Source organism: Mytilus californianus, unplaced genomic scaffold (assembly GCF_021869535.1).
Source record: "Mytilus californianus isolate M0D057914Y unplaced genomic scaffold, xbMytCali1.0.p SCAF_2, whole genome shotgun sequence".
NCBI classification, from domain to species: domain Eukaryota; kingdom Metazoa; phylum Mollusca; class Bivalvia; order Mytilida; family Mytilidae; genus Mytilus; species Mytilus californianus.
The window spans coordinates 10,795,345-10,818,043 of NW_026262668.1; the positions used below are offsets into that span (position 1 = coordinate 10,795,345).

Sequence of the window (22,699 nt, forward strand, 5' to 3'; positions counted from 1 at the left end):
ATTTGACATTGGTCCTTGTTTAGTTTTCATCTTTAAGTAATGGATGCTTGTAAGATATTTTATTTGCTCATTTTTAAAAGATAAATTTTTGTGGACGTCGCATTACATAAACATCAAAAACTATATACTCCGGAGTCGTAAATCGGTAATATGAAAATGGCCTACTCTCCAAATAAATAAAAGATCTTTGGAATAACATAAGGCTAAACAGAATAAAAATATACATTTCATAAAACTCAGCATAGGTATATTACTTATTCATTTGTTAATTTTTTATGATCGTTGTGACGGTGACCAGTGTCTATTCACATGCTTGATATATAGAGAATAATACATAGTAAAATCCGTATCACATGCTGTATCAGCCCGAGTAACCAATAACAGACAGAGGGACGATATTTTATCATGTTTTAATCACTTTATTATATATTTAAACAGAGGACTTTATTTTTCTGAATTAAAGTCTCCTTCCAAATATTAAATTATATTTTGTTTCACTTTTTGGACAAACAGAACATAAATATTCTGGCCCTAATCTACTTAGTAAATGAAAATAAGTAATCTGTTCGCCTTGAAGTTGGAAATTAATATTTTGACAATATCAAATTTGCTAGCCTCCTCCCTTAGAATTAAATGGTTGTCCACTAAATGATTTCATATTACAAAACATTTGCTTTGACTGACCCCAAAAAATACATAAAATTGCCAAATCGAAAACATGTATTTAATTCTAAGAAACCCTACATCAGTATAAGGCATTTGGCCATACAATTAGCTGTAAATAATAAGGTCTGGAAGCTCAACAGTGGAATATAGAAAAGCAGCTTTATTAAGTGACGATTTGTCTAAGTGCTGATTTGTCTTGATACCGAACTGTCTTTTTTTGAGTGCCGAAATGTTTTTCACGGATGCCGAATTGTCCTGGCGCCGATTTGTCTCGGTGCCAAAGTGTCTAGAATTCGTCCATGTTGTGCCGCAGTCCGTGGACAGAAGAAATGAAAGGGAAAACCCCATTGTTCTCACTCTGAGATGACCAGTCTTTATTCCTTGTTTTAAATAATACAAACACATTCAGAAAAACGAAGTTCGATATGAACAAATTCCAGGCATGGTTGAAGTAAATTCTGTTTTTCTCCCATTTCCACCGTTTGCGGAATGCGGATTAAACCTCTTGTTGTCGCTCATTAATGTGGTTACATTCATATCATGCAAGGAAATAAAGCAACTGGTCGTCATATGTCCAACTTTGAGGCGATTCGATATATGACGTCACGCCTTGATGACGTTATATTGGAGACCTATTGAGGAAAAACACTCTTTATTCTTTGTTGTTTTATTTGAAAGAGATGCGGTAATGAACAAGTGCTTGCATAAATTAAATATATTGGCACATGTGTCCCTCCGGTAGAAAGAAGGTAAACATGTCCGACATTGTCGTCTTCTGAAATCTCAAGCGGTTAATAACTGAGGAGTTTTGAAAACAGTCTCGTTATGTTCCGAAAGGGGTGCGATAAATGCGATACGGGGTATGCGATACAGGGTTGATGATACAGACTGGAGAAAAGAACCTTTATAAAGTATACAAAATTTCTGTATTTAGTACTAAATATATGATAAACATTTTTATTGGCAATCATACCACATCTCCTTACTTTTACCTAAGCTTTTAAATAACGGTATTAATATTTATACAGAGCGATGGACGATGAGCAAATGCCAGCAACTATTTGTGATGTTCCGACACCAAGTTTCTTAGTAGACCTTGACAAAACTAAGAATAATGCTAAGAAGATGATAGATACTTGTGAGAGACTTGAAGTTCAGTTAAGACCACACATGAAGACGCATAAAACTGTGCTTGTATTATTTACTAGTGAATAGCTCCGGAAACAAAATACAAAAACAAACTTAAATTCAGAGTACCCATTTGACAAATATCTATAGGCGTTTGTTAATACTAAGATAGTATAAATAAGACCTATATTAAAAATTAGACCTAAATACAGTAAAAGCTAGTTCTGTAATTTTTATTTCAAGAACAGATTTATTACATACTTGAATCGTTTATTACTCGAAGGCGAATATATTCTCTGTGTAAATTGTCCTTGTTGATCGACGCAGAAGCACTTGATGTATTATGGTAATGGTAAGGGTTTCGAGATAGAAAATCGGTGGAGTCATGAGAAAAAAACATCTAATGAAATGACTTCCGAGCGATCAGCACGTTTTAAAATGTTCAAATGTTCTTGGATATAAATTGTATTCAAAGAAAATTTTTCTGCGTTTTATCGTAACAAAACTAGTAGTCCCTTGGCTATAATTATTCAATTACAATGGTCTTGAAAAATTCATTATTTACCTCAGTGACAGTGAACATAGGGCTTTAGTAATATTACCTAAAAGTGAAGTGACCGCTGTTGTGAACAGGAACTACATGTCCTGGGAATGCAGCCTAAAATTGTGAATTTGATCCTCATCCCATGATGCATTTGGGACGTTCAAACACAAAACATGATTACTAACATTTCGAAATAAAATTTTTAAAAAATGGGAAAAGATAAAAAAAAAATGCTTTTAGCGTAACAAATTTTATATGTCTTTCAGAGATCTTGGTACCTTAATGACCAACGGAACAAATACAACCATAGAAGTATCAACTTTAAATGAAACCGAATTCTATGCTAAGAATGGATTTGATGATATTCTATATGCATAGCTGCTCGCATTGAAAGGTAAGTCAGTAAAAAGGCAAGCAGATTCTTGTACAAAAAAGGTTTTTGGTCTTTTTTCGGTTTCTGTAGTATTAGTCCTGTACTTATCAAAGAAATCAAGAAATTATCATTATACTTTGAAATAACTGATAGTACATTTTTCTCTAGGTGTAAAAACCTAGCCTACAAATTAGAATCGTTCCATGTAATGATAGAAAATTCTCATGGATTGGAAGTTTTGTTGAAGAGCTCGTTGGCGGATGGAAGAAAATGGTCCGTATCTCTTGAAGTTGATGACGGATCTGGAAGAAGTATGTTTCGTATTAGGTATTAGCCATATTATAGAAACAATACTTTGGAATACGAAACAGAAAACGAGTCCATATATCGAAGAAAATTAAAACAATTATAGGAAAGGACATTACTTCTGCGATAATTTGTTAGTAGCAAGGTAAAGTAAGTCTAATACTAACTATTGAAACTGACCACAATTAACTTGTATACTAAATATATGTTTTGAAAATATTCGCGTCCGAATTTGAGTTTAAAAAAGAAATAACATATGCATTAGTCCTACTCAAGAAATATGCGGTTTTACGGAGTAACTTAGAAATAAAGAAATATGTAACCTGACGTTTATTCGACGATGACCATCTCGTGTTACATGGGATTCGATACCAACACACTGCCAGAATATTCAATTAAACACTAAATTACAAAAAATTACGTTCATTTTTATTTCTTATGTTTCTCCTTATCTAGTACGATTTTAGTGGCTTTCCTAAAGACATGAGATGAAAGTAAATGTTTCTGAGACGAATTTCTCATGATTATTTATCATTTTTTATTTTAGCCGGTGTACCGTGGGACAGCGATGACGTAACCAGCCTTGCAACAATGGCTACTCAGTCTCCTAATATAGACTTCAAAGGGTTGTATCTGTACATTGCCAACACGTATAAAGCTAATTGTAAAAAAGAAATAGAAGACGCTAATAATGAAGGAACAGATTTACTGAAAACTCTGTATAAAAAGGCAGAAATAAGTTATCACCGTGTGTAACCTATGAATAAATCTAATCGGATCACTCGATAGTAAAGCTGAAAGAAGTCATATTATACAGTTATGATACATATAAGAATATAATATTAAAACCAGTTCTTTACATAAGCTTTAACATACATTTTGGTGGTGCAAATACATTGATGAACAGACACACAAAGGCCCTGAAATTGCGTTTTCTCCTGACTAAAGTTCTAAACCTATGATTATTGTTTTAGATGTACAACAGTCTACCATTGGTAGTTGTTGCAGAGATGAGATTGCCTGTCGTCTTACAACACGAGTAATTAGTCATAAACCGAGCATTAATATCTTCTTGATAGATTGTGGATTTTTGGCTCTTAGTTATGATGGAATGGCAGATAACCCGGATGAATTTTCTTCTTTCCAAGACAACCCTGATTTAAGGTAACCTTTTCAAATCTTATTGGTACAATGGTGCGAATTTTGAAATTTCCAATTTATAAAATAGGAAATATATCACTAGCATCTTTGGTAGTTACTAGAAAATTAATTTGGTTTATGAATGGCTGAAAAGATACCTCCTGAAAACCGTAAAATGCATTTTTCAGAATTTCGGTGAAAGTGATCAGATTTAAATTGTAAAAACTATTGTACTAGTATAAGAACATGATCCAACTGAAATATAATCCACAATAATACATGCCATTTTTTACAAAATATAAAATGGATAAAAAAAAATATAAAATATTATAGCTGTAGGAAACTGCGGTTTTCTTGCAAACATAAATTTAAACTAATCAGATCGGCTGGTTAGTTCCCAGTGTCTAATCTATTTTAAAGCTACTACAGAAACACTATGTTATGCACTATCCGCTCTCCTGGTTCCAAAGCATGTGAATGATAAGCATCTGAACTGTTGCTCAGATAAGTAGCCAAAGATATAGTAGAAAGCCAGAGAGAGCCGATCTGCGAAACTATTAGCATAAGCCTATGTCTGAGCTTTCTAGCCAGAACAAAATGGCAAGACTTATGCTAAAGTTAGGATGTAAGTGATCACTGAATACCCCATAAATTTGTGATTTGAGTGAAAACTCGAAATGACCCCAAAACCAGATGTGGAATAGTTTGATAAAGCCGAAGAAACAGCTGGACCCCAAATTGAAGGGAGTATGAAATATAAGATTATGATGATTATAAAATTAAAGTTGCTTGCACTTCCGATGAATAGTGTTAATAGTAACCAAAACAACAAGAATAGCATTATTAGATGTACTTGACTGTGAAAAGCAAATGTTATCAATATAAGTCAATGGTTTCAGATTCATAATATATCAGTTATCAATCAACTAGTAAGAATATGTATCCAAATTTCGAAATGCAACTGACTTATGATTATTATTAGTCAGACACGAAGTGTAGTTTAAAATACATGTAAATGTGATATAAGGATACGATCATACTACGCTATCATGCTGCTGATTAAAATCTCATAGGGAATAAGTACACCACATTTAATCGAGTAACATATTTTTACCTATGGGTTGTTAGGCTCCCAATAATGAATATCAGCAAACTAAGAGCAGAGGGGTTTATTGTGCCCCGTCAAAAACACATTGCAAACATGTGGATTATTATACACAAGTAGAACTAAGTAACACACTGCTACAAAGGATGTTGTTATGTTCCAATCACTGCAGATGTTGTTATGCTCCAATCACTGCAATCGACGGGGATTATTATGCCCCTGTAAATCTAAATTCCAATAAAAGACATTGTAGTCCTATTTGACAAGAAACACTAATTCTAAACAAGGGACTACTGTTCCCCTGTTAAATTAAGGCAAATTATATTTTCCATGAACAACTCGTACAAAGATAACTGTTGAATAGTGACACTAGACTAATTCGATATCAACGCTAGCTGGGCTTGTTTAATCGTGGTTTCGGAGTATGAATGTATCTGGTATAGCAGTCGGAACTCCAACGACCTAAAATCTTGATCAGGTGATCTTCAATTTGTTTATGCAACTGATGTTGCCGCTCCTATTCGGAAGCTGTGTCCGTTGTAATTAGATGGGTTGAGTCTGATAATTTCCAGGATGGATCGAAAATGATTGATGAAGAACTTACGTGTTAAAGCCACTCCATTTTCCACGACAAACCTAAGCAGTTTTGAAGAACAACAGCTACTGAACAAACACTGTACTCCGGATTGAAGATACATATATCTTAAACCACAAATGTACATTTTTATTGTAGAACATTTTATTTGAAGGTTTTCGTAACAATGTGTAGCGTAGTGAATTAAGATATCTTCCGTTAGAGGTGGCAAATCTGTTTCATCATCCCACTTAAAACCGGATAAGCATAAAACGTTTTTGTATGATTTGAAGCCATGCTCGTATTCCGAACGCGTACTGCTTGCGATTGAGTTGTGAATTAAATGTTTAACTTTTGCATTTAATTCCACATTACTTGCCAAGATTTCGGACACGGAGTAGGTTCTTTCTCTGCTGATGGTGCTGCCTTCTGGAAGGTCTGAAAATCAAAGCAAGATAAAGAGTCAGCCAATACATTTTTAATTCCGTGGATATGTTGACAGACATTGAATATTGAAATTTTGTTTAACGGATAGCCAAGTTAATGTTCTCCTTAATTTCATAATGTCTAGCACTTAAGATCTTTCTTTATTAACTATGTTAACGACGGATTCGTTGTCACAGTGGAACATGATACGTTTCTTGTTCCATAAGTACCCCCATAAGAAAGATGCAACAACAATAGGGTACAGTTCTCTAAAAGCCATAGACATTTCTGAATTGAGTGAAGTTGATAGTTCAGAAGGCCAAGTACTACTAAACCATTTACCTTGGAAAAAACTCCGAATCCGAAGTTAGAAGCCGCATCTGTATACAATTCTATGTCACTAGCTAAAGTTATGTTCTTATTCGTCTATTCAAACAAACATAAAATATTTATAAATAAAAACCAAACACTATTTGGGATATCAGCTTGCCTGGACAGTACAGTTAAGCAACTGTATTCATTTTATTTACGATGCACCAATGTTTGTCTGCACGTCCTTAGCCGCTGCTTCAACATAACATTAACCAATACACAATCTACAAAAGAAACATTTTTTGTTAACAATCTTTTGAAGCAAAAAAAAACGTCCACTTCAACCATAAGTATGAATAAATCAATTTACAACATTGATGAAATATAAGTGGGTGGGTGGGTGGGTGGGCTCAGAAATGACCAGACTGGACTGTCCGAAGGCAAGCGTCGAATGACACATAATTAAACATAGATTTACCGTTACAATTCTTCCAGCTTATTTTGGCACGTGAAATACTCAGTAATTCAGAGTAGACCTTATATCTAGTCATGTGACAAATGTCAAAACAAATACACGTGTTCATTATAACATTTATAAATGCATTTATATTCTTGTTCGTCTACTCAAACAAACATAAAATATTTATAAATAAAAACCATACACTATTTGGGATATCAGCTCGCCTGGACTGTACAGTTAAGCATCGAATGAAAACAAAGAAAGGGAACAGATACTAGCTATATTACAGCAATTAAATATATTTATAAGACAGTCTTATATACCCAATTTTTTAGATACTGACAATATGTTATCCATACTTTCTTTTATATAACCATCCTTAGCATTTTCGCTCTTCCACCGCTCGTGCTTTTTAAATAGACGATCTTCAACTCCTGCTGCTGCTGCAGCGGTTGCTCCACCTGAGCGTAAACTGTGTAGACCAAACTGTTTTTTTTATCTAAACCGATGATTCAAATGCATTTAACAATACTTCTCTAGCTCTAGAGTATGAAAGTGGTGAATTTTTCCTTAATTTATAAGTATCACTTTTACTACAATAACTTAAAGACCTGAATACAAATTCGTCAGAATTTTCTATTATTTTAGCTAACTTCATATAACGATCTAACATAGCCACTGGACAAGTATTATTTCCAGTTTTAGAAATAACTACATCACGGCCTTCCCTGTAAACATCAGTTTTGCTCTGTTCTAAATACAGTTTAACATGAGTAGAAAAAAAGGTTATATTAGATCTTTTCAAATTAGCTAATTCAGAAAATCGTAAAAATCCTGCATAACTCAATAAGCACATGCATGCAGTGCGTACATCTTTTTTTACAGTTTTGACCATATATATGAACAAATTTGAATAAAATGTTAGCTGTAATAGGTTCCTTTTTAATAATTTTGTGTCCAATTTTTCTGTATGACCCTTCACGAACAGATGTAACCAAGTCAGACTTGCAAGGGTTCGGAAAACCGGCTAGCTTGTGTGCCCAAGAAATCGCATATACAGACTAATCTATTTTACTTGTAGAGTTGAATGTTTCTGATATATGAACTAAGTATAATGCAATATGTACAGTAGAAGCTGGTAATGAAGAAATGCAATGTAATTTTGACCACTTACACCAAGAGTTGAATCCATATTTGTACTTCTTTCTAGTGCTGTCCGCCCTCGACGATAGAACATAATCTGGAAGTTTTTGTACAAGATGATTAGGCATACTAGGATGAATATCGCTGGACAATGATTGCCATATCCCGACGTAGCGTCTAACATAACCGCCAAGACTGGTGTTATGAATTGTTCTTGAGAAAATATAGAATGTGGGTTCGACCCTCTTACAAAGATACTTTCTGTATCTATAAATTCAATGACATCTGAAACATGTACCTGGTACTCTTAAGTTTTTATTGAAAATCTTAGTCCAATAGGCTGCTGATTTCCATTTAGGAACAATCAAGGTGCCTCTAGCTTGACAGTAAATCAAGAGTGTAATACATCGAATAACAGAATAAACAGGTGATACTAACCAGTTATTCTCATTTGACCAATCTTGTGTGAAAGCATCTACAGCTATTGTGCATGGGTTCCAAAATAGAGAATTATATCTACACACTTTTGCATTCTGAGAATTACCAAACCTATCTATTGTGTAAGGACCCCATAAATGATTCATAAATTGAAAAAAAAACTCATTTGATACACCTCAATCCTCGTAATCAACCATTCTACTGATGTAATCAGCTTGAGAGTTTTGTGATCTAGGAATCCATTGAATGTCAATGGAAATACATCTCTGAACACAGACCGAAAATATCGACAAAGCTATCATTTGTAGTTTTTCATTCATACTACTAGCTTTTACAATTTTCACACAGTTCTGATTATCTGTGTACCATTTAAGCGTTTTACCTTCAAAATCAATTTTGAAAGATATCAAGGCTAGTTCTATAGCTTTCAACTCCCTCCATGTTGAACTTTCTTGTGCTTCAGAAAGGTCCCATGTTTCATGAACAATTTTCTTGTCAAGTTCTAGTGAATATGCACCTGCCCCTATACCACTGGCGTCAGAGTAAATTACAACATGTGATTTTGAGTAATGACCCAACAACTTAATGTTTAAACTAGTAATGTTATCTAACCAGAAATGCAGTTTTGATAAGACTTTGTAAGGACATGGAAACAACAGCCATTTGTCCCATTCCGTTCTACACTCTATTGCCATATAACAAAATTTTGTCATAATTCTAGCTACATTGCCAATGACTGGAGCCATGGAAATAATTCTACCTACAACCTGAGCTAAGGTCCTAGCAGTTATTTTTGGAAATCTTCTAATAACTGATACAAGGAATACACGCAAATCATCTACACGTCTGTCTGGAATAACAAGACCGAATTCGCTAGCATTCCAAACAATACCAAGCCATTCTAATGACTGTACAGGTGAAAAAATTGACTTTCCTTCATTTATAAGAAAACTGGCGTCTTCTAAAGATTTCTTAACAAAATTTGAATCTTCTATACACTTAGATGTATCTGTACACATACCAAAACCATCATCAAGGTACAATACAACATCTATACCGTTTTCACGCCAATATTTTAACATAGGTCTCAGACATTTTGTAAATATGTATGGACCCGTACATATACCAAATACTAAAACTGTAAAACAATAAAATCTATTGTTCAAGCTGAAACCTAGAAAAGTTTGTTGCTGCGGACAAATGTCCAAGTGAAAATATCCAGAACTTAAATCAAATTTATACATGTACGAATCCTTCTGAAAAAACTGAGCTACTATCTTCCAATCTTCAAATTTTATTTTGTCTTTTTTGATTGATTTGTTTAAAACGGATAAATCAAGAATAAGCCGTTTTTGCCAGATTTTTGAATCGCTACGCTTAAGGGATTGACAACATGAGGTTGAAATGGTACTTCAACTACACAATCTGAAGAAAACTAACTCTGAAACAGTCTGATTGACAAATGATTCATTCAGTAATGCTGATTTGTTATTCTTAAAGAACATTTTAACCGGCGGGTCAATAAATGGAATGACATAACCGTTACGTACTGTGTCAATAACAAAGGAATTTGCTCCAATATATTCCCAAAATTTTACATGCTTCGCTAACCGTCCTTTTACACCCGTAAATGACATGCAATTATGACTAATTTTTTCAAAATAGTGAATTTGAGTTAAGAAAATATCTAATTCATACTGTGACCCATATTCACATTCATAACAATCAAATTCAGTAAAATCATACTTATCATTTACATTTCTGGATGCATCTGCAGATTTACTTTTGATTGGCAACTCCTGACGATCCGACTCCAACGGATCCAGATTTGAGGTGGCAATTTTGTCTCCAATACCCGAACTGCTTACAGAAGAAACACATGTCCCACTGGCACGGCTCACGCCGTGCGACGCTGTTACGAAAGGGCTGCCTCTGAAACTGTTGGTTGTAAGCGGGATTAGCATAGGTTTCGGCTGGTGGCAATCTGGGTTTATTTGAATACGGAGCGGGACGCCCTTTAGTCTTTTCTTTCATCGTGCGCATGGCTAGGCTCTCCGCCTGGCGAATTTTTTTCTCATCCTCGCTGTCGGAAGCAATATCATTAGACTCGTACTCCCGGACTGTTGACCATCCTGCATGTGAAGAATCTGAAATCCGTATTAGTTATTACGGCCTTTAACTTTATCTAACAAATCCAGAACAACACGAAATACTCTGTGCCTCTGTTGACGGAATTAACTTGTAAAGCTTATTGAGTTCATTCACAGTTTCTTCATTAAACTTGAACTGAATTCTGTTTCCTTCATGATTAAACTTGATAGAAACCTCTTCCTTAACTTCTTGGACATCGCGTCTTGTTCGCGTACCAACTTGGATTCAAGATTATCCATTTTCCCGTCCATGTACATCTTAAATAGAGAGAACGTGTCTTGTAAGTCTCTATCAGAAGATGATCTGGTTGCACCATCACTGCTTTCATCAGGCAAAGAGTCGTCCTGCAGAAGTAGACTTTCTTCTGTATGTTCGGACATATTGAAGTAAAAATGACCAGACTGGACTGTTCGAAGGCAAGCGTCGAATGACACATAATTAAACATAGATTTACCGTTACAATTCTTCCAGCTTATTTTGGCTCGTGAAATACTCAGTAATTCAGAGTAGACCTTATATCTAGTCATGTGACAAATGTCAAAACAAATACACGTGTTCATTATAACATTTATAAATACATTTATATGTTCGTCATAAAAGAAAGTAATTCTTTTCCAGTCTTTTAAGAAATCCCGCCACATGAGTAAGTCAGTTCTACAGTCTTTTGATAATGATATATAGTGATGTAGTTCATTAACTTTAGTAGATAACTTAATGAGATAACTGACAAAAGATCTACCCGGGCGAATAATTCTGGCGGCAAAATTAAAATGTCCTAGCAGTTGTAATAATTCTATTTTGGTAACATATTTTTAGTGAAGAAATCTGTCAATAAAATTTGAAAATCTTTCGACCTTTTCATTAGGTAATCTTGCTTCGAAATTTTCAGTGTCTAGTATGACTCCTAAATACGCAATAGTACAAGTGGGACCTATAGTCTTTTTCTTAGAAATCTGAATATTAAAACGGTTGATTATAAGTGTTATTAGCGCCATTGTTCTAAATCCATAAGAGTCCGTTGATTGAATAGAAAGCAAATCATCTAGGAGATGAAGTATAACTGGTCTGCCGTAATTTTCCTTTGCTATCCAACAAATAGCCCGTAATATATTGTCAAAGATGCAAGGAGGACAGCGAGAACCAAAACAAAGTCTTACATAATAATAATAATTATTATCTTTCCATTTCATGCAATATAAGTGATGCTGGTCTTTACGGATTCCTAGCTGTTTGAATGCATCGGTCATATCGGTTTTGTTTAAAATTGTTCGCTTTCCGAAATGCTTGATGGCCCTTATTGCGTCATTTATTCTAACATAAGATAGTGAACAAACCTCCTTATCTATAAGACTATTGATGCTTTTATGTGTTTCATGTACGTGTGGAGAAGATAGATCATGGATAAGACGTTTTTGCCAGAATATTTGCCTTCTGCGATCCCGATGGGACTAACACGGTATGTTTCGAAAGGTGGACTAGTAAACGGGCCTTCGACATATCCTTTATTTATTTCTTGTTTCAAAAGCATATCAACTGTTTCGGGGTCTCTGATGGCGGTAAGTAAATTTTTACATTCAAACGTGGGTATATCGACCATAGATACAAGTGTATCAAAACCAAAGCGTATGGCATTCAGAAGATATATAACGAAATGTTTATCTGAATGTTCTTTAAGTTCGTATTCGATATAGGAAGATGTGTTTTGAGTGCCAATGAGACAACTCTCAATCCAAGTTACAATTTATAAAAGTAAACCATTATAGGTCAAGGTACGGCCTTCAACACGGAGCATTGGCTCACACCGAACAGTAAGCTATAAAGGGCCCCAAAAAAATACTAGTGCTATCTGCATTTATAGGTGACATATTTAGTCAGATGTTTGCCTTTGTGATTTCTTTTTGTGAAGCTTTATATAAGTTGGATAATTCATCTAATTTTGTATTTTCACTGTTTGACTTTGGTTGTTTTGTCTGTTGTCCGACTAAACCACAAGTTTTCATGCCATGCCCGCTTGACCCACATTGACCACATGCATGCATGAACTTGCATTCTCTTCTATAGCAAGTGCCATAATTGTAGTTTATACAGACTTCTGCCCCTGCAATATTGGAAACCGGTCTGCTCCGCTTATCTATGTTACGAATATGTGTAGCCCCTTGTGAAAAAGTTGGGATGCCGTGTTTTGCTTTTTTACAGAATTTGGATGTGTGGTTGAATTCCCCGCAGTGAGCACATGCTCTGCTCTGAACATTATGTGTGACCAGGTTCAACAATTTGTCATCAACTTTTGACCAGTTGATAACAATATTGTGTTCACTATAGCAGCAGCTGCTTAAGCAGAAAACATCTTGTGATATGTATATAAAATGGGCCGTAATTTTGTGATATTTCGTTAATGTCGGCTTCATAATGTTCCAATTCAACTTTTTCCTGAGGGTAAGCTTTCCCCATGATGTTTCGGTATCGGAAAGCCCTATTAAATTTCTCTATTGTAAGATAGTGGTCCAATCTTACATCTTTCTTACTCGAAAACTCAACTGTAAACCCCCTTGACTGCATGGTTTGGGTTTCGGGTATATCATATTATGGTGCTAATAATGTAACAAGGTTAATTTCCCTACCTTCAATTATCTGCTTTTTGATTTAGGGTGTGACAAAATCCATCTTCGGTAAATCTTCTGCATAATAGACTTTTCCTGTCGATGTAGCAGCAGCAGCTGAGTCTGTTTGCTGACTATTTGAACATCTAATGGCAGTTTCTAATGTATGCGTGGTTGCTTCCTTTTCGGGTACATGTTTTGAGTTTGATTGTGTTTTTCACATCAGTTTAGCAATATTGGATAGCGTTTCTGTAGCTGATGTAAAAGCTGCGGCAGATTCCCTAAAGAGTACCTCATTGTTTACATTGTGTGCGTTATCAGGCGTATGCATATGCGTATCAGTTACAACAGGTAACGTGGACGAGTGAAATAATTCTGCTTCTGTAGCAGCCGCATTTGTAAGGTGTTGCGACTCATTAACAAGTGGAGGTATGGGAGCCTTATTGGATGTATTAGGACTTGTAATATGTAGTATTTAGTTTATTAGCCAAATACAATTGACGCAGCATCTCTACCTTCCACGTAGAATTGACCCCGATACCCATCTCTTTTTTAGTTTTTTCTTGGCCAATTTTTGTTATTTTCACTGTTTTGCCGACGTGGCCGTTTTCTACCACTCATATTGTTCTATCTAATTTACTTATGTACGAAGGATAGATATGTGTGTAAATTTATCCTCTGTAACACATTAAAAAACAACTATCTCGGGTTTTGAAAGTTCACCAATAGTTCATGAAAAGTGTGTGTAAAACTGTTTGAATTTAATGTAAACAACACATTAATGTCAAGATAAATCCTAATTGATAAGGTATATCACTTTTAAAACGAATTTAATCAGAACTCGCTTGGTGGAAGATAAATTAGTTGATTAATCGTGTTAATAATATTAACAACAAATAATGGCGATACTTACGCCGTAAACAAAGTGAATTTAGAAATAGTTCTCACGTGTTAAAATTATTTAGCGTAGACAAATAGCAATGGGGAACGGAAAGGGGCAAAGTGTCTTCTGTATAAAACTGAATTATATGCATATTTCTTATTTTCAGGTCAGGCCAAAAAAAAAATGTAGTTCATGTTACATTCAAAAAAATAGGGTACATTGGACATTGAAAGTTGGATTCTTTTTAAATGTACATTACTACAAGTAACCTCAACATTGGGTGATGAGGAGTACAAAGTGGGTCTCATTGGGGTGAAAGCGGATCTGGGATTGGCCGTTTTTTTTGTAAGGGTGACACGTGAAAGTCAAATTATTTTGCATGAAAACGGAAAACGAAGTCGAGTGGGACACGTGAAATTACAAGAGCTATTATTACAATAATAAACGTGATCTGGGATGAGACCCCTACAAATATAGATTCAGAATTTGACAGAGAAATGACTTGTCCCGGCAGCCAAACAGCCTGGCCTCAGAAGTATGTATTCTGGACCACCTGTTCTGGATATGTTTAGAAGTGTTTGATTTAAGAAAATCACTTTATGAATATACATTTAATTCTATTTTGTTGGCTCATTATTGGATGAACACCATAATTTTTTCATATTTGTCTCGCCTTGACGGAGTCAAAAAGCAAATAAGGTATGCTGTTTCAGACGGCGGCTTTAACAATGTTTGTGATTAGGTGAGTTTATGGGAACCGCTAGTGGAAGGTCAGTGATATATTATTAGCATTGGCACATCTCATTTCCATGGAGATTGTTAGGCTCCGCCCCATCAGCCATGGTCTGTTGACTTTGAAACTGTTGCTTAGTCATGTTTGTTTACATGTGTTAGTTTGTGATTAGGTCAGTTTATGGGGAACCAATAGTGGAAGGTCAATGATATTTTGTATGCATATAGCATTGGCACATCTCATTTCCATCTATTGCTATTTTAATTTTAACATTTGCATTTTACCATCAAAATAACAAAAAGGCGAGACATATCTATGTGTTAACATTTTTTTTTTAAAGATGAATTACATTATGCAGTTAATTACAATCATGGTTAATTTTTCTGACAGAATTACTCTGAAATTTAATTTCAGGCTTCAAATACTGGTTCATATGAGACATGTAAGAGCCTTAGGGGAAGAAATGATTTGTTCTGGAATGTTCAACTTTACCTGGGAACTATTTGCAAAGTACTGACAGAATTCACACGAAAAGCCAAGATCAAATCGACCGCCATTGGGAACTTTATGTAAAGTGCTGTAACTTAAGAATCCACAGTAAAAACCAAGATCAACAATACTTGGAACTACATGTATAATCAAAGTACTGTCAGAATCCACATGAAAATCCAAGATCAACTATATATACTCGTGACTATATGCAAAGTGCTGTCAAAATCCAATTTAGAAGCCGAGATCAAAAGGACCAGTTTACCTAGTACATGTCCCATTGATGAACACAGAATATTGGGTCATTTAAAGAACACTGAAGAAGAATAAAAAAAAATATATTGAGACATGTATAAAAATAGTGAAAATATGTATCTGATCAGTTATTGATTGCACATGTATACATGTCAATTTTGGAATACACAAAGTATATTAACGTTTAATATCTTTGATCTCATAAACATTTGAGGAATAAAATCAAAAATGTTGCAAAATATGAATCAAATTTTTTTAGAGCGGATTTGATTTATTTTTTGCTGCCTGTAGTGAATTTTGCTGCAAACATGATAAATGACATGAACACTACAATATACTGTAACATGCCTTTCGTTTGGCTTACAAAAGTAAGCTAATGGGATTTATATATTTTGGAAATCATCATATCAGGTGGAAGTTGTAGTAAGTGCACGTGCCTTTCCTTCGTCTTTTACCTCACGCACCACTTGACCCAAATGGCCATATGAAATATTTCACATCATTTGGCATTTGTTGTCCATCCATATGCTAATAAGTAGCTATTTCAAAAGTCTTTTCTGGATAAAAGGAGATTTGGAATATAGTTCAATGATACAGCACCAAACAAAACAATCGAACAAATTATATATTGTCTGGAAAAACTGATACTGTTACCTGTAAAATTGTGTCTCACCAGAATGTAACTGACAACCTCATCATCTATCACCATGATCCAGATAACTAAAATCAGGCAAATATTGTTTTTCAAAATTAGATATGAACTCCAATAAATAGGGATTGCAACAATGATTTCCGTAAATGATATTTGAAAACGAATAATAACCCTACCCTAATTATGGACTTATTGTACCCCGCGAACGCGTTGCGGGGGACATAGAAATACAAGACGGACGGACTCCGTCCGTCCGTCCAGTCTTGTTAGCGCTCCCACGTGTACAGTTCTTGCCAAATTTTTATGAAATTTTTAACGGTAGCAAGTCATTTCGTACCTTGACCAGTTCGTACCTCTGCCATTTCGTACCCAGAATTACCATTTCGTACCCAACATTTACCATTTGATACCCACGAAAAAGACCATTTCGTACCCTATGAGCCAAATGCATCTACCATTTCGTACCTCATGGACTAAATACATGTTTACTCTTTCGTATCATATATTTGTAAAAGTTATCATTTTTTCAAGATATAAAACATTTTCAGATGATTTTATTTTTTTTTAAATATAACATAAATAAAATTCAGCCAGCCGTTTCTGTCTGGAAATGCAGTGAAAAGGGACACAAGCTTATATAATATATCATATCTATTTGGTTCTTTTATTTTAAATTTAAGACATTTCTTGTGCATATAAATCTTCCACGAGGTACGAAATGGTATACATATAAATCTTCCATGAGGTACGAAATGGTATACATATAAATCTTCCATAAGGTACGAAATGGTATACATATAAATCTTCCATAAGGTACGAAATGATATACATATAAATCTTCCATAAGGTACGTAATGGCTCACATCAATGAGACAGTTTTTACCAAGAAATCAGAAACATATAATTCTTCCATGAGGTACGAAATGGCATACATATAAATCTTCCATGAGGTACGAAATGGCATACATATAAATCTTCCATGAGGAACGAAATGGCATACATATAAACTCCCATGAGGTACGAAATGGTATAGATATAAAATTTCCATGAGGTTTGAAATGGTATACATGTAAATATTCCATGAGGTACGTAATGGTCAAGGTACGAAATGGTCAGGGTACGAAATGGTTTTTGCCAGGGTACGAAATGAGGGGTACGAAATGGTTAGGGTACGAAATGACTATAATTCCTTATAACATAAGTTTATATCAGCAATGTCTTGGAGAAGTTACAAAATCAGTGCAGATCAATTTTTTTTTTAAAGAGTTATGTCCCTATGATCTAAAACACTTTAGAAAACAAAACTTGCAAATATTTCTAAGAGTAGAAATGGAAAAATCCTGTCTGCACTATTTTTATCTCAACATTTGAATTATGTCTGATCAATCACCTGAATGTCATCAACAATGGACTTTAACATTACTTGAATTCTAAATTTTGTTACCCTAAAAATCCTATAAAGATTGCAGGAGAAATATGAAGTATTCATAAACAAAACAACAACTCAACAACCTTTTTTTGCTGCCTGCGATGAAAGTGTCAGAAATGCGAGATATAGGGATTACAATTGGGCGTCGGTATAAACTATTTGTATTAGGTAGCAGTACACAGTTAGGAGTGTAGTTTCGCATTTTGGCTACGGTGGATTTTTCAAATATGAAAGTTATTGTGCAATAAAATTCATTTTTAGACAGCTGATGACATATACATATGCACATATATGACACAAACAGTAAGCTTAATGTGTAAGAGAGCAAGGAAAAGGGGATGGTAAAATATATGAGGGTAATTTTTTTTTCCTAACTGTATATTGCTACCTTAAGCTTTGAATTTCAGAAGGTAGAAGACCTGGAAGCTTCATAACTTTTATTCAGATTCCTTATGTTACAAAATTTCTGTCTGTCATATGTCTTCTGTCCTTGGCCTCATTTTCATGGTTCTGCGACTGCTACATGTATAATAAGATAACTATATTACATGTAGGTAAATGGGTCCCTTGCAAGGTCTACATGTCCTTCAGACTTGTTTAATCTGATCTCAACCTCATTTCTTGGACGCACGAGCCAGGTGCGTTCGACTCCAATCTTAATTGACTAGGGTTGTCAGTTTTCCTACCGAAGGTCGGTGGTTCTCTCCGGGCACTCCTGCTTCCTTAACCAATTAAAAATGACCGCCATGAAATAGCACAATAGTGTTGAAAGTGGCGTTAAACACCAATCAATCAATCAATCAATCAATCAATCATTTCATGGATCAGTGATCAAGGTTAAAGTTACCTGATTAGGGCTGTTTCTCAGATACTGTTAGCAGTAGGTCATTGGTCAATGTTAAGTTTTTGTGTTTTGGTCTGTTTTTCAATACTAAAAGCAATAGGTCAACTATATTTGATGTATGAAATGAAAGTAAGGTGTACAGGTCTGTCTGGCAGGTATCATTTGTCCTTGACCTCATTTTCATTGTTTATTGGTCAATATTAAGTTTTCATGTTTTGATCTGTTTCATGTATATTATATATATGCTATAGTTCAACAACGTTTGTTGTATGGAATTACTGTAAGGCGGACTTGGTTTATCTGACCTTGGCCTCATTTTCATGGATAATTGATCACACAAGTGATTGTGATACTTGAAGTAAAACTTGATCTTTAGGAATATCAACATAAAAGCAATCATGACTAGTAAAGCAGGTGAGACATTTCAGTTTGAGCATTCTTGTTGACGCAAAAAATGTGTTGAAAACTGTGACTACCATACATGTAGCTGTATCTAGGAATCTCTGGTAAAAACTTTAAAATAATGTGATCTATCCTGATATACTTCTTGTTTGTATTGAAACAAATCTTAATAGTTCACACCGTTTGCTTGTAAGCATTATAGTTTTAAGACAACTTATTTAGTGTTGTGAAATTGATTTCCTTATTTAGTGTAGGAAGTCATATTTCTATACCCATGTTAATGTCGATAAAAAAAATTGGCATCTCATTATCATCGTAGACCGATAATTTCGTTACTTTGCAGCAGGTGGGTCAAACCTGGGACTTGTATACTAACTATATATTTTATTACATGTATATTATATATATTATATCCCAGGACAAACCAGTGTTCACACATTCATTATGAAAATTGTCATTAAAATTTGTTTGCCGCAAAGACCTACTCCACTCATTTTTTAAACCAAGAACTTATGTTATTTGTTTCCCTTTTCAAAAAAAAAAAACACGTGTCAAAAAAGTAAAACAGAAGAAGTTGAAGTTTGCCTATACCACCGAGTAATTTAACGTGTGTACTGGGCGGAGCTTTGAAAAATACAATCCCATTTTTTCCGAACCAAGTAAGTAGTTCATATTTTGTTAATATATGAAGCCTTTAGCTACATGTAGTAGTCTTTGGACCTGCCCGGTAGATTGCTGGGGTCCTAAACTAAATCCCCGACTGGGTCAAACCAAAGATTTAACGCTTCTCCGCAAAGCATGCTACATTGAGGGATAACAGCATAGACCGAATATATATATATGGTCGGAATAATAGGTCCAGGTTACTATTTACCAATTTTCATCTATGGCCAAAGGTGGTAAACAGAAATTTATTGAAGTATTAGAAAAACAAAGGATATTGGGTATCCATCAATGACTCAAAATCAGTGCATGCACAGCAAAAAACACACAAAAAGCAAAGTAACAGCGCTTTTATTGCTATTCTTCATCTCAAAGTCACAATGAGGCATTCAACACGGAGCAAAAAAACTCACCTAACTGCAAGTTTTAAGACGGAAGTGTCGGTTTTATCTGTGTAAAACAAATCAATTTAGTAAAATGTGTTACTCGAGTACCGGTAGTCTATAACACATTTTTATTCAATTTTTTAACGTGTTTACGCTGCTTTTTTCTGTTTTTTCATGCGAACTCGGTCGGCACATCGATAGTTAAAACAGAAAATAGAAAATGAAAAAAAATAATAATAGCAAAATAAGTATAGAAAACATTACCCCGAGGTTATAGGACAAGAGTTCCGGAAATCGTCGAATTATGTTATGAAAGAGGTTGTTAGATATCCTCCTACGCTAACAAATACAATAAAAAAAAAAACTTCCAGGTTAGAATACAGTTGTTGTTTTAAAGCGTTTTTTTCGTGCCCATGATTTGATAAAGAACGTAAATTAAATGTGTAAAATTAAAATGGTGGATGTGACTGTTAAGTACATATTCTTTGCCTGAAAATTATTATATTCAAAACTGTTTTTGTTAAATCAAAAATATTTAACTATTACCAAACATTTTGTAGTGGGAAAATATTTTATATACTTCGGAATAAACTCTTACTTAAAGATGAAGATATTTCAAGTTAAAAAAGATTTATGACAGTGACAAAATATATCATACGCAAACCCGATAGCGTGCAGATGAACCTCTCGATGCCTTTTAAAGCATAACATTTGGATTTTACTCGTTGTTGAAGGCCGCACGGTGACATGCATGTCCTTTTTTTACGGTTAAACGTTGCGTCTTTGGCATTCGCACACCATTTCAATATTTCAATTCAATTTTTTTTATCATCGCAGCACAACGCCATACTTATATTTCTATAAATTTTTTTATGTGAAAAAGTAACAAACCACTCTGTTTTTCTGACCGTATTTATTTTTTTGTAAAAAGTTTTGCATCGCTTGTTGACATCGAGAAAGGGTGCTCTCAGACACGCCCGCGTTCCGATGTCGTCAAAATTATTTTTGAGAAGACCACTCTAGGGAAAACGGTACTATTTATTCTGCCATAGGCGACAATACTAACATTCTCTAAATTTACCAATTCTTATAATAAAAACCTGGACAAAACAGTTATGTGTGGTGTTAGTACTTTATTATTCTGTTTTAAAAATTGAAGCCAAATAGTATCATGACCAACTTCCAACGGAGCTTGATTATGTTATCCATGCCCATCGTCATTTTACACCAAATTTATGAAATTTTGGAAGTCTTTTCGAATAATTCTCTAGAAAAGTTTTCAATAGGTTTCAAATTTTATATTGTAAATACACACACTGCAGTTATTCATAGATACATAAACAAAATATATTGTATCCTTACATCACAGCGCTCCTAAGTTGACTTCCTTCACCTGCCTTGGGTACAAAAAAGGCCAACCTAATGCTGGGAAAATGTAATAGTACTATTTTCCCTCTAAGCGATCGTTATCAAGATGAAGAGCACGCGCTCGTCGTTAGAAACATGCGTTGAAAACTGCGCAGTGTTTAAGGGCCGAGCCACCTTAACTGAGATATGTAAACGCTATACGTCTTACGTCAATTGTAAACTCATAAGTCGACACTGGCACAGTCCCTTCACACAGGTTACAAAGGGAACTAGACACTACCTGAAAAGAAAAAAAACCTCATCAATTAACCATTACTCAACAGACATCAACTTAAGGAAACACCAACAGCGCAATCTCAATATTGTTTGAATCAAATTTAGCTCCTGGACTTTACTTTCTGATAATGTAAGAAGTCAAAGGGAAACAAAAATACTGGTTTATATACGAACGTTACTATCAAGGCTTCAAATATATAGATATATAATTGTCTGAAATACATATTTCTTCATTAGCATATTGCTGCAAAAATCTATTTTATTACATGTACATTCTGTTGTACAGTAGCCCTTGGATGGTGTAAACTTAAAAAAAAACCAAACGTGTATGGTGTAATGGTGTCTGGCATATGGTGCAATGGTAGAATGTGTATGGTGTAAGGGGAATGGTTTAATGGTGTAACGTGCGATCGGGAATGGTGTGAATGAATGGTGTACGACATTTAAAACTATGCAAAATATTGATAAGAACTGATGTCTAATTTTATACATGAATTTATAATATTGTGATAAAAATTCGTTTTTTATAAATAAATAATTTTGTAGTCGCACGCTTTCTTTGAAATTAAATTGCATTATGGTGTAATGTGTAACGTGTATGGTGTAATGGCGCAGGGTGTATGGTGTATGGTGAATGGTGTAATCGTGATTGGTGTTAGTGGGAAGTTTACACCATCCAAAGGGAAGGCATGTGCCACATCATGTCAACACACTGTTTTCTATGTACATTCTGGGGACAAGATAGTTGATATGTGGAGACCAACAAAGTGATGGTGATTTGAAGACTCATTTAAACTAGCTTATAAGCATCTAATTCGAACGAACTTTTCATTTTCAATTTGATCGTAATATCCATAATTATAATGATATTAAACCAAGCATTTCATTGATGTTGAAGATAGCGCCTTTTATACATACACGAGACTTAAATATTATTTGTATTTTTCTAATAT

At 34.6% G+C, this 22,699-nt stretch overlaps 1 protein-coding gene across 1 annotated transcript; it reads left to right on the forward strand.

The window, feature by feature from the left end:
• Positions 1-1,698: 1,698 nt before the first annotated feature.
• Positions 1,699-22,517, forward strand: LOC127728878 (uncharacterized). The gene is made up of 6 exons (XM_052236467.1): positions 1,699-1,856; positions 2,605-2,710; positions 2,959-3,022; positions 3,565-3,736; positions 3,966-4,181; positions 22,406-22,517. Exons 1-6 carry the CDS (start codon positions 1,699-1,701, stop codon positions 22,515-22,517), a joined length of 828 nt encoding a protein of 275 aa, XP_052092427.1.
• The last annotated feature ends 182 nt before the right edge of the window (positions 22,518-22,699 follow it).